The 13,685-nt window shown below is 41.5% G+C and overlaps 1 protein-coding gene across 6 annotated transcripts in view; it reads left to right on the top strand.

Annotated features, from left to right (window-relative positions):
* EML4 (EMAP like 4) overlaps positions 1–10,313 on the top strand; it is a 263,195-nt gene extending 252,882 nt beyond the window's left edge. For all 6 annotated transcript variants that reach the window (XM_042445215.1, XM_042445217.1, XM_042445216.1 and 3 more), the window contains 3 exons: positions 1,808–1,906; positions 2,106–2,236; positions 6,964–10,313. In XM_042445215.1, the coding sequence (XP_042301149.1) occupies positions 1,808–1,906; positions 2,106–2,236; positions 6,964–7,431 (698 nt within the window). In that variant the 3' untranslated portion in view covers positions 7,432–10,313. The remainder of the gene's footprint in view (positions 1–1,807; positions 1,907–2,105; positions 2,237–6,963) is intronic.
* The last annotated feature ends 3,372 nt before the right edge of the window (positions 10,314–13,685 follow it).

Raw genomic sequence — 13,685 nt, 5'->3', positions numbered from 1 at the left:
TACAGTTTTGTGAGAGGTATTTAGAATGCTCAGCCAGCGAGTGCTAGGGCTACTCCAGGCTACAAACCCCAGGATTTCATTAATTACAGTTAAAATGGAATCAGAGTGGTATAATTCTGAAATGTAAAGGGGCCCCAATTCTCAAACTAATTTGTTAGACTGCCTTGTCAGTTCAGCCAATTTAAAAAAAAAACTCTGCTGTTTTGCATTGGCATTTGTCCAACTTTGCCAAAGTCAGGGAGCCTTTGGTTTGCCAGATGGCAGCCCCCCATAATCCCTGACCATGGGGCATGCTGGCTGGAGCTTCTGGGAGTTGAAGGCCAAAACATTTGCAGAGTCCAACATTTCTCATCCTTCATCTACAGTATTATGGGAAGAAATAAAACATTCACTTAGGTTTTTGCTTAATGGTTTGTGATTTATCCTACACCCGGGCTGTTGTCAAAATGAAAGTTCTTTCCTTATTGGGTTGAGTGTATGGTTTGGTATACAGAAGGTCCCAAATTCAATCCATAATAAATCTCTGCCTTCACTACTTGCATGGCTGGAAACATTTCCTCCCAATATTTTGAGGAGCCAGAAGTCAATCTCAGTTCATGGTGGCTTCATGTATTCATATATACATTGTAATGCTGGGGTATGTTTGGCCCTTTATTCTTTCTGATTGGGAGATGAAGGGGGTTTAAGGGCTATGGTCCAAAACATACTGCAGAAATAATTCAGTTTGAGACTGCTTTAACTGCCCTGGCTCAGTGGTAGGGAATTCTGGGATAGCCTTCTCTATCAGAGAACTCTGGCAATAAACTACAATTCACCGAATTCCCTACCACTGAGCGAGGGCAGTTAAAGCAATCTCAAACTGGATTATTTCTGCAGTGTGTTTTGGACCTATGAAGGCAGGTCTAGTATTGTTCTCAGTCCCTACCACTGCACATTGGAAATGCTAAATGCTAGAGGAAAGCTGGCCCTGCTGAAATGGTGATCCATATCTAATGTGGTTATTACATTTTCATTGCATTTATGGAAACAGATTCCATGAGTGCAAACTGGAAAAGTCAATCAATCTTGTATCCCATCCCTCCACACAGACACAACTACAACAAAAAAGAAAACTTGCTTCATAGGGTTGGGAATCTCTCAGGAGCATGTTTTAAAAGCGGGAGGCAGCTGCAGGACTGGATTCGGAAAATTGGTGTTAACACGATTTAGACTCCATTCCAGTGATGTTCCTGGGTTCACATCTTTAATTTCTTTCACATAGGTCAGTGACTATTGAGCACTGCTGCTAGGCAGTGGTGGAGATAAAGGAGTAGAAACCAATATTTATAGACACTATAGAAGTGAGGGAGTCAGCACAGATAGGTTTTGATGTGTGCCTTCAAGTCATTTCCGACTTGTGGCTATCCTAAGGCAAACTGATCATGGGGTTTTCTAGGGCTGAAAGTGTGTAACTCGCCCATGGTCACCCAGCGGGTTTCCATGTCCAAACAGGGCATGGGAGAAGTACATTTTGCTTTCATCTCTGGATCCTTTTTACAGTAGATGGTAGGGGGAGAGGGGCACGATCTGCTGAGTACCCCATAACATTGAAGCAAGGACAAGATGGGACTCTTTAGCAATAGATCACAATTTGCTAGAAGAATTTATTTTTCAGACCCGAATAGATGTTGGGGCATCAGGCTCTTTTCATGTTTTATTTATTCAAATAATAGCTTTAAAAATAGTAAAACCCTTCATGCTGTAGACTGCCAAGACAATTGCTGTTTACTCATTGTAATTCTAATACCTATTATGCATTTTTATATAGGGGACATTCCAGCTGGTTGTAAACTAATGAGAAATCGTTCAGAATGTAAGGACATAGATTGGACAACGTACACTTGTGTGCTGGGATTTCAGGTGTTTGGTGAGTAACAGCTTTCTGTCTAATGTTTGTTTAATTAATTACATTTATATCATGCCTTTCATCACATGAGCTCAAGGCAGCATACATGACTTTCCGGCACCCCATTTTATCCTCACAGTAACACCATGAAGTAGGTCCCTTTACTACCATCCTGTCAAGAGGATAACAGCATTAATTCTTTTATTCTCTGATATTGCAGGAGTGTGGCCTGAAGGATCAGATGGAACCGATATAAATGCTCTTGTCAGGTCTCACAACAGGAAGGTGATAGCAGTTGCTGATGACTTTTGTAAAGTCCACCTATTTCAGTATCCCTGTTCCAAAGCAAAGGTAGGTCTGGGTTTTGGAATAAAGGGTAGAAAGGGGTTCAATTTTTTTTTTTTTTTTTTTTTTTGTGGGAGGAGAAGATGCATGTATCAGCAGATGGATGTGTGTTCTAATGTACAGTGGTACCTCGGGATACGAAATGATCGGGTTACGAAATTTCCGGGATACGAAAAAGTTGGATTGGCAAAAACTGTTTCGGGTTACGAAATATTTTTCGGGTTACGAAATTCATTTCGGCGCGAAATTCAAATGCTGCAAAGTGCAGCTATAGGCTTTCCAGTGCTAACGGAAAGCCTTTTCGGGTTACGAAATTTTCGGGTTACGAAAGGAATGGCGGAACGAATTAATTTTGTAACCCGAGGCACCACTGTACTCATACTGGGGTGACAGTGTAGTTCCAACACTACATTACAGTTCCTTGTAGAAGTATTTGCACACCCACTTTTGACTTCTCCAGTTTTTGTTGTGTTATAACTAGGAGCTGAAACTGATTTAATTAGCATTATTAACACTTTATGTACACAGGATACTTACACTATGAAGATACAAAATGTTTCTATTGTGACACGGAAGTAAACAAAAATATACTGGTAATTTTTGTTGCACTATTCACACATACTCCATGTTAATATTTAGTCAAAGCAGCTTGGGCAGCAATTAGAGTTGCAAGTCTTCTTGAGTAAGTCCTGATCAGTTATGCACTTCTAGATCCTGCAGCTTTTGTTCATGCTTTTTGCAAAATTGCTTCAGTTCAATTAAATTGAATGGGATCCACTTTCAAACCCCACAGATTCTCAGGCAGATTGAGGTCTTGGGTCTGAGTGGGAAATTATTAAAAAATTTCAGGTTCTTGTTTTTCAACCACTCCAGTGTTCCTTTGGCTGTGTGTTTTGACTCTTTCCCATGTTGAAAGGTCTGTCCCCTCCCCAGTTCCAAGTCCCTTGCAAGCTGGAACGGGTTTTCCTCTTGAATTATTCTGTATTTTGCCCTGAATCCTAACCAGTTTACCAATCCCTGCTGAGAAAAAAACATCCCCACAACATGATGTTGTCAGCAACATGCCACACTATGGTGATAGTATTCTCAAGGTGGCTTCATGCTACACAGCATATTTTGCAGCCAGGCCAAATGGTCTCATCAGATGAAAGAACCATTTCCCCCATGTTTCATGTATCTCCCACATGCTGTTATGAAAATTCCAAACAGGCTTTCAAATGGTTTTGTTTCTGAAATGGATTTCTTTTCACCACACTTCCATAAAGCTGTTCTGTGAAGCATCCAGATTATGTCAAACAAATGCTTTCTCCCATCCCAACAATGGGCCTGTCCAGCTCTTTCAAATTACCATTGACTTCATGATTGCTCCCCTTACTTATGACCTCCTTACACATAGGCGGGATACAGATGGGCAGGGGAAGACGTCTTGGAGGTGTATTCTGCTGAATACGGAGCTTTCAGACTGCCCGTCCCGGGGGCGTGGCTCAGGTGTATGGGGCTTCCACATGGGGGGCAGTGAAGACGCCTTACCTGGGGCCATTTCTGACCCGCAGTTTCCATACCACCGCCGCGGAGGACGCCGCAAAGAGAGAGGCAGCTTCCTCACGGGTGGCCAAAAACAGGGCTTTTTTTTTTCTTTTGCCAGCTGGCGGATGCGCAGCTGCGCAGCTGCGGTGCTCAGCACCGGCGGCAGAAAGCCTATGTGCTCATTTAAAGCACCCAGGCCCCTTTAAACTTTTCCCCCCGCCCTGCCCAAGAACAATGGTGGTCTCCTGCCAGCTGGTGATCAGCTGGTGTTGGCATCCTTGTCCACTTGCACGTTGCCAATGTCACCAGCATCATAGATGCCTCCTCTCCTTTGGTCCCCGCGCTCTTGCTGAATCTGCAATGCACAGAGCTGTCGCCGCTGCCACCGCTGTCCCCCTACCATCCCCCATCACCTCCCTTGTACATATGTAAATATTTAAAGTTTTAGCGTTTTTTTATTGTTAGGTGAAAATGGCACAGGAATGTGTGTAGGGGTTCACTTTAAATTCCAAACTTTCCATGATTCTAGCAGCGCATGCGTACATGCAGCTCTAGGGTTAGGGTTAGGGTTACGAGTCTTAAAATGCGCTGCAACTGTGCTGCAGCTTCCACACCTGCATGGCAGCTGACGCTGCAATTAAAGCCTGACTGCAAACTGCGCATGTTCCAGGACCCCGACTCATTATGCGACGCAGCAGACACGGAGCTTTTAAATGGGCAACTTAAATTAGCGGTGTAGCAATTCTGGCGTACCGGTGCAGCAGCTTATAGACGGAGATGCACAGCTGCGCACTATATAGAAAAGAAGCGGAAAAAAGCAGCACCTTTTTAATGCCGCTTCTTCCTGCTTGGGGCGTGCGGGCAGCGTGTTCATGGTGGCATTCAGGTAAGGGCCGTCTGAAGGCTATACCTTCATGACATCATGAACACACCCCTTTTTGCCCGTCTGTATCCCGCCATAGTCACTGAGCATTGTTGGATGGTCTTCTCTAGGTAGAATTTTAGTTCAGCCATATTCTTTCCATTTTATAACAATGGATTTAACATAGCTCCAACAAATATTCATAGTTTGAGATGTTGTTGGGTAATTTTATTTATTTATATTTTGGATTATCCAATCCTAATTGGTGCCTCTATGCAATTTTATCCTGGACTTCTTTGAGTAGCTCTTGGTCTTCATAATGCTCTTTGTTTTGATATGCTCTCCAACGAACTCTGTGGCCTTTCAGAAACAAGACTATTTAATTTGATACCATGTGGCACTAGAAATCACAAGGTGAATTCCATTCAGTTACTTATGTAATTTCTGAGAGGTTGCATTACAGCAGGGGTTGGCAACCTTTTTGAGCTGGGGGCTGGGTTGCTGTCCCTCAGACAACTGGGGGGGCCGAAGCCGGGGGGAGCTTCCACCCCCGGGGGCCAGGCCTCCTCCTCTTTGCCAGCCCCTGACGGGGCCCCAGGCCCTGTCAGATGCTGGGAAAGAGCCGGCGGGGGCCGCCAGGCGGGTGGCCCCGCCGGCTTTTTCGCCGTCGTCTGACAGGGCCCGGGGCCCCGTCAGGGGCTGGCAAAAAAGCCGGCGGGGGCCACCAGCACTGGAGGCCTCCTCCTCTTTGTCGGCCCTTTTGCCGCCGCCGGAGGGCCCCGGCGACGGCAAGGGCCTCCCAGAGGGTCACTGCCACCGCCGGAGCCCTCTCAGAGGGCCCCAGCGACGACATCGGGCCTCCCAGAGGCCCACTGCCGCCGTCGGAGCCCTGTTCGACTTTTCTTGTGGTCGTGTGAGACTTCGCCTCTAGGCTGCCGCCATTTTTTTTTCAAAATGATGGCGAAGACTCACGCGACCTCGCCACCATTTTGAAAAACAAAATGGCGGTGCCCGGGAGCCGGGAAAAGCCGTAATCGGCGGCAGCAGGGGCAGGCAGTGGCCGGCCGAAAGGCCTCCGCAGGCCAGAGGTTGCCGACCCCTGCATTAGAAATTATTTAGGCATATGGCACCAAAAGAGGTGAGTAGTTCAGCACAATAACTGCTAGTTTATTGTTGTTTAGGGTCCTGGTGATTATTATTATTATTATTATTAAACTTTATTTCTATAGCGCTGTAATTATACACAGGATACACAGGTTCAGTGCCTGTACTGCAGCCACTCACTCAAAACCATAAGGTTGCGAGTTCAATACCAGCAAAAGCACTCAGACTTGCATCTTTCCGAGGTTGCTAAAATAAGTACCCAGATTGTTGGGGGCAATTAGCTTACAGTTGTAAACCGTTTAGACACTGCTCGTTCAATATGAAGCGTTATATAAATGAAGCTGTTTTTTTGTTTTTGTTACCTTAACCTTTGTAAAAATATTTTGCACCTTTAAAACATTGAATATCGTGTGTACTCAAGATTGCAACAATGGTAATCAAATTAATTTAAAAAGCACTTTTTAAAATATGTGTCATGATTTCTAGTAGCTTTTTAAAGTTGCCCAGAATGCTATGATTGCATTGGATGTATTTAATGGAAATGTATGTATTCCTCACTGCAGCTGATATAGTTAATACTGCAGTTGTGATTCTTCTTATCTATTGTGTAGGAAATACAATATGACCACAGATTGGAAAATACCAATCTGTTTGATGTTGGTTTGATTTGGTTTTCTAAAGTGCATGGATTATTTATATATTCAAGACAGTTTCACTGACAGATTCCCAGGAGCTATAATAGTAATAAACCGTGTTTGGAAGAGCCACTATTTTGGAGAAAAACTCCCAGAATCATCTAACCCGATATTAGCTTTTTCGCAGGCATTCTGGGAGTTTTAGTTCAAATAATAATTGTTCTCAGTTCTGATAATAGGGCAAGTCTGTTCCCCTTGGAATCTATCCAAAAATAATAACAATATCACATCAGTACAATTTCTCTATACATCCTCAATACTTCCATTACTTAATATACTTATATCACAATAATTCAATTTTCTTCAAGGGATAGCAATATAAATAAATAAATCTTCTATCTTAAGCTCATACTCATTTTATAAGGATATATCTTCCATGACAATATGCAGCCAGATGAAATTTACAGTTTACTGGAGGAGATGGAAAGTGTGGCTGGGGAAAACATCTTTCTTTTCATAGGCAAATTTATTCCATTGCCATGTCAGGTGTTCTAAGAGATATGTTGCTCCTAATAGATTTTCATTTCTTGGCTTTGTTTTAACAGGCCCCGAGTCATAAATACAGTGCCCACAGCAGCCATGTGACAAATGTCAGCTTCACTCATAACGACAGTCACTTGATTTCAACTGGAGGCAAAGATATGAGTATCATTCAATGGAGACTTGTGGAGAAAGTAGCATTGCCACAGAATGACATTGCAGTAGAAATGGGTACACCCAAAGTCATCATGAGTACCAGTGAAAGCTTAGTACAGCCAAGCACCCCTATTCCTAGCCACCCATTTGATGAAATGGCTACCACTGAAAGTGTAACTGATGGTTCCCCAACATCTTTGGAAAGTAATCTGGAGCAAACAGTGGAAGTCAATGAAGAGCAGAACGAGGAACAAAGTGAAGGGAGCAGTCTGGATCCAGGTGAGCCAAATTGTGAAGAGACATCCAATGAAACCAGTGAGGAGCAGAGCGAATCCACTGTTATGGAAGACCAGTCAGAAAACTCTCCAGTGTCTTAACAACTTTGGACAATCTTTATACTCGTTTCCCTCAGTGTGCATACTTTGATAAACGGGAATTGGTTTCAAGTAGGGGAAGGGAAGCAGCTCCAAATCAGGAGTCACTCCAGTTGCTGAGTTTCCACTGAAGGCTTTTTAGTGTGATCATCTGTTTTCAATGCATTGAAATGTAAGGACCCGCCATGACAATTCCAGTCAAGAGCTGGTTGGGATAGTAAGTAAAATGTAACCATAGATTAAATATAAGTCTGCAAATGCTGTCAGAAAGAGGTGTGATACGAATGTCTGAGAATAGAGGGAAAGGAGGAATTAACTCCAGCAGTATGCTGAGGAGAGGGCAGTGCAAGGGGTGGAGTCTTTTGTGAAAGAACCTTTAATTCCAAGCAAAAGCACCAAGTAATACCTGCTATGTGATGCATCCCAAGCACAAGCTCTTTTGGAGCACTCCTTTCTTTTTTTATATTAAAAAGAGAACGAGAGGAGACGAGAACACCATCTCAGCAGAGCCGTATAGGGGCACCATGCCTATTGCCTTCTTAACACCTATGCATTTTTCTAACACTACCAATTTCTATTAGCCTCCACACACTCTTCCCTCAGGTGATGCTAGTTCTAAGAGAACTCATATTTTGGAACACAGCCTCATTATTCCCAGATGATGACATTCTTAAAAGTCTGAATTTAAGACAGCAAGCTCTGCTTAGTTTTCAAATCCACAATCACCTATGATGTCTTTTCAAGGAGTGACATGCCTAGACATATTGAGACTTAAGAATACCTACTGTGACCTTGACATAAACTGACTTGATTGCATGATGACAAAAGTTCTAATTTCCTGAGTTAACCTTGGCCTTCTGATACAAATCTTCCTCAACAAGAGGCTAAATATCAGAGAACTACCATCAAATTATGAAATCTGGTGCTTGGGGATTAATCTAGTGAATCAGTCACTTGCAAAAAAAAACTATTTTAGGATTGATAACAAGAATAACAGAAGAAATCAAAAAGGCTCTTTTTTACATCATTTTTAATAGCTGTAATATAAATGTCTCATTTACTTGGATTATGTTGGATATTTAGTGTTTTTCTTTTTCTTTCCTTGTGTGTTGCAGTGTGTGTGAGTGTGTGTGTGTGTGTGTGTGAGAGAGAGAGAGAGAGAGAGAGAGAGAGAGAGTTTGTTTATTTTTCCTGCCCCATTTTATAAGTCATGCAGCTCTGTGATGGCTGGACCTGGCCAGTTATGGGATATCATGGCATTTTATTTTACATTTTGGGGGTGGGGGGAGGACATTTAAAATATATATAAGAGGGGAAAACCCTGTCAGCTACATGTTTCTTAAGAAAACTAGAGTTTCTTACATTTAAAAGAGTTTGCTCAAGAAAATTCCTACTTGTTTATGTTCTGAGTACATAAGATTTTTTTTAAAAAAACTGTGCTGATATTTTAGCATTGAGTTAGAAATTGTGTTTAGAGACTTTGGGTGAGTTTGTTTAAGTCTTAAGTGTGCAAGCGTTTACGTGATTGTGCCATTCCAAAGTGCATCAGAACTGTCATTCCCTTCTAGTATCTTCTCAGGAGTAAATGCTTCAGATCAGGTATCTAATCTATTTGTCATTGGTAACATTGAGAACTCAAATGGACTCCCAAAGGACAGATGCAGTGAGAGAGAGAGAATCTCCTCTTGTTTACATCCATTCCAGGAAACCTCAAAATATCTCTCTTCAAATGGAGAGAGTGGATTCCAAGCAACCCATCTATTCTGTTAAAAAACAACAACTCTGTACTGTTAAATAGTAACAGTATTGGAAAGCTCTAGTACATGACTGGTCACTTTGCCAAATAATTGCCCATGGGTAGTATAAATTATGGATCTAACTAGTGTCCCTCCAACAGCAAAAGGCATGTCCCCTTTTGTGGCCTCTGAAGCCCCCCCCCCCCCAAAATCAGTTCCCCATCTTGCCCAAGTTTTAGAATGGTGTGATTTGTGAACTATTTTTGGCCCCAAAATAACACAGAAGGCCCCCCAAACACATGAAAATAACCCCACCCCACAAGTATCCCAGGTCCCTTATTGCCCCCAAATATCTCTGTTTTCCTCAGCAGTCCCTCTCAAAATGGCAACAGGAAGTGATGACAAATAATTTCTTGGCACCATTTTGAAAGAGTTGCAGAGGACAATGAGGCTCTTGGGTTTGCAGGAGGAGTGTTACCTGAAGTGGGTTCTGGGTGAAAAGATTGACCCCTGACTCCCACATAGTTGCCCGTCCTTGCACTAGAAAAACATGGTGTGATTTTCAACCATCTCCACACCACAGATACTTTGAAATCATTCCCACCCCAAGCCTACCTTTAAAAACTGAAAATTGTTCTGATAGATGCCTTCTCCAGGAAGAGGGATACTAGTTGGATTTGAAAGAAATATGTTAAGGTGAAGAACATCTAGTAAGCAGAGTACTTTTAGTCAAAACCAGTGGCACAGAGCTCTCTTACATCCGTGTTGAATACCATGAATATGCATTTCATTTGGCGTATCTATTACCTTGGGGTTGCCATGTAAACTGAGAGTTAATAGTTGTGGTTTTTCTCATATTGTAATTCAAATGAGGAATGTGGGTTTTTTTTTTCTAATATGCAAAAAGAAAAAGCCTTACACCTTTCAATTGCTGGCAACTACTGTTAAACGGATAATTAAATCTGTGATAATGGATGGAAATGGGTGGGGTTGTATTAACTGTAGATGTTCTAGGAGAAAATTGTGAATGAAATATGATTTAAGAGTGTCATGTGAAGACATTTGAGCCATTTCTATCTATCATGCATTCCTGTCTCATGGCAGAAAAAAAAATCGGAGATTTAAAAATAATAAAAATATATATAATTACATGGTGATACTTTCATCTTTGGGGTGAAATTTTTAAAGCCTTGTCTTTCTCCTCCTGACTTCTAGTGCATTCATCCAAGTTTCAAATCACATGGACTAAGCAATACTATCACACAGTGTAAGCAAGTGTTTCAGCTACGCAGGAAGGGAACCTTCAACTCTTGATTCCTTATCTCCAAGAGATGTTGGCAGTGGAATAAGAAGCTAGAGTTGCTGTCTCCTCCATGCCAAAAATATTGGGATACATCGTTGAAAAGGGAAGCTTTAACATCATCCTTGACATTATTCACCTTGAAGAAAGAAAAGCCACATGGGGGATTAGTAGCCCAGAGGCCAAAAAAACAGAAATCCAACCTTAGCTGGGAAAAAAACAAAACAGAATGAAGAACTTGCAGAACATAAGTCAAGATCCAGTTCAAGGTTTCCAGAAAACTTTGAGGGGGACATAATTCTCATGTCTCAGCAATTTTTACAAAATCTCTTAACTTCTTGGAATGGAAGTGAAAGGGAATGTCATTACCAGGATGGAGATAGTAGAGAAGCTTCATTTAAAAAAAAAATTCACATAAACCACCATTTTAAAGGGGGAAAGGAAGAGGAGGACCATTGCCCTGGTCCTCCCATATTGGGGGCCACATCAGTATTGTCATTGTTGCATTGTTTCCAATTTATTTCTTGCAGAGTCCTATTGATTTGGTCTCCATAGACCTAATTTTTTTTGGGGGGGGGGGTCAGAAAAGCAAACTACTGGTGGCATTCTCCTTTTTACATGTAGCATGACCAAGATGATTATAGCCACAGGTAGAAACCCAGGTCAACCACAGTCAGAAGCATTTCATTAATCAGAAGTATAACTGGGGAGGGGCAAAATAAAAGCATTGCCCCTAAATAAAAACCAACCCCCCACCAAATGATTTTTTTTCTTAAGTCTCCAAATTTCCAGCATTCAAGAGAGTGCTCTTGAAAATCATTCACTCTTAGAAATTGCATTCCCTTGGATGCATGTCCACTTTCTCTGGATGCTTAAACTATATTTCCAAATGCTCTACTGAAGCTTTCATTTACTACAATGCTAGAAATTTGGGACTGAAGTAGAATTTTATTTGGAATGACAGAATTCTTATTTGCAAAGCAAAACCCACATTTGCCCCTCTCCATAGCTACACCCCTGTTTTATATGCTATATTTCCTTTGAGAAATGGAAAGTGGCTCACACAATACTCCTCTTATCCATTTATCCTAACAATAACCCTGTAAGGCCGGATAGTCTTAGGACTAGTCTACATGTAAGTATTTTGTGAATTGCTGCAGATTTTCGACATTTGCATTGAAGCTTCATTGTCTGCACTTGGCTGCGCAAATGTGTATATATTTGCCATCTATCTGCCAAACATATACAGCCATGTGAATACATGTGAAGTGGATGGACAGACAGACATTTGATTATGTCCATACAGATCTTCCAGTAAAAACCACTCATTCTTTTGCAGTGGAGTTTATGGAGTTTTTTGGTGGGGGAAGGGGGCCCAAAAAAGCCAAAATTCCTCCAAATCACATGTGGCTAGATCTCAGTTATTCAGATTGAAAAACATTTTAATCATGTAGAGAAGCCCTGAGAGTCAGTGAGTAACTCAAAATAACGCATTAGTATTCAAAGACTCAGCCTGCATCCACACTGAAAAATTAATGTAATGTTGACACTAACAGCTCAATGCTATGGAATTCTGAGATCTGTAGTTTTGTGTGATATTTAGTCTTCTCTGTCAGAGAAGTCTGGTGCTGCAACAAACTGAAAACTCCAGAATGCCATAGCATGGAGCCAAGACAGTTAAAGTGGTCAAACTGCATAAATTTTGCATTGTGTCAGCAACCATACTTATGTTAGTCTGCATCAGTATACAAAAGGGTCTTTGAAGTTAAAACATTTGTAGCATATGCTGTCTTGAACTCAGACTATTTTATGAGATCCGTGAAGTACCTATAGACAGACAAATATACCAATGGATGGGAGGTAAGGAGTGCAAATAGCAACAGAAATGCAAGAAAATATGTTTATGCTAACACATTAATTTTCAGCAATGGTTGTAAAGAGTACCTGGGAGAAAAAGGTGGGAGACAAGATCTACATACAGCCAAGATGAGTAACTGTGAATAGTGGAGAGAGTTCTTGGAATGAGGAAGCCCTAATAGCAACCAGGACTTGCACCAGAGTGGTTTTCTGACTGTGGTGCAGTGTTGTTAAATCAACCCAAAGCATGGTGACCCTGTGTGAGAGACCTCTCCAAGAGCTCTATTCTCCACTGCTCTTCTTGGGTCCTGCATATTCAGGCCTGTGACCTCCTTGATTGAGTCTATCCATCTAGGATAGAGTTCTCTTTCCTTAGCATTATCATCTTTTCTAGGGAGTCATCCTTTCTCAGTTTCATCCTCCTTGCTTAGAGGGAGAGTTCAGGCCTGATCTGTTCTAAGTCTCTTGTCTTTCTGGCTGTCCACAGAATCCTCAGCAGTTTTCTCCAGCACCATATCTCAAAAGAGTTAATCTTTCTGGCAGCTTTCTCCACTGCCCACCTCACCCACCCATACATGGTGATGGGAGATTTCAAAATGATTCTCAGTTGATTTTTCAAAGCAATATTACACTAATTGCAAGGCTAGGAAGATTTAAACTCTATTTAAATGCCACAAAAATAAGTTTATGGGTAAATGTATAAATTGCAGCACCAGGAAGACTGAAGACATTTAAAAGCATTGTATAACCAAGCAGCTTTTGCTATATGTGTGTGTGTGTGTGTGTTTGTGTGTCCTTTTAATATATTGTTCACTTCAACTTCAATATATTCCTCAGGACAGGATTAAATGGATTTTCAAGAAGTAAAATTTCTTTCACATAAATGTTCCAAAATAAAACCATAATATCAAGTACTGTACTATGAACTCCAGTTTATATAATATTATCTAAAATGTGAATAGTTCTTCTTAGCTCCAAGTAACTCTGTTAGAGCCCATAATATATCTATAACTTGAATGATACAAATTCTATCTGCAGCAATTGATCTCCTCTGTGATCACCCATTTACACAGTCAAATCAGCCTTTATATCATTGTCACAATGAGACTCACCCACCCAACTTTTCTCGGATGGCAGCACAATGGGTCTTTTTGATCCCACCACTAACACCAATTTGTGAAGGTGACAATGTGGCACTGCCAAAATTTCTCAAAGCCTTTCACTCCTTTTTAAGGGTGCCACCAATTATGTGAAGGTGATGGCCACTATCTCACCAATTCTTCACTGCGAGACTTGAACTCAGGACTCTCTTAAGTGTCTCCTCCGCAATAATTGAAAGGAAGGTAAAATGTTTAGGAATTAAT

The sequence above is a fragment of the Sceloporus undulatus genome, chromosome 1 (assembly GCF_019175285.1).
Source record: "Sceloporus undulatus isolate JIND9_A2432 ecotype Alabama chromosome 1, SceUnd_v1.1, whole genome shotgun sequence".
NCBI classification, from domain to species: Eukaryota; Metazoa; Chordata; class Lepidosauria; order Squamata; family Phrynosomatidae; genus Sceloporus; species Sceloporus undulatus.
This window is presented reverse-complemented; position numbering and strand designations above follow the sequence as displayed.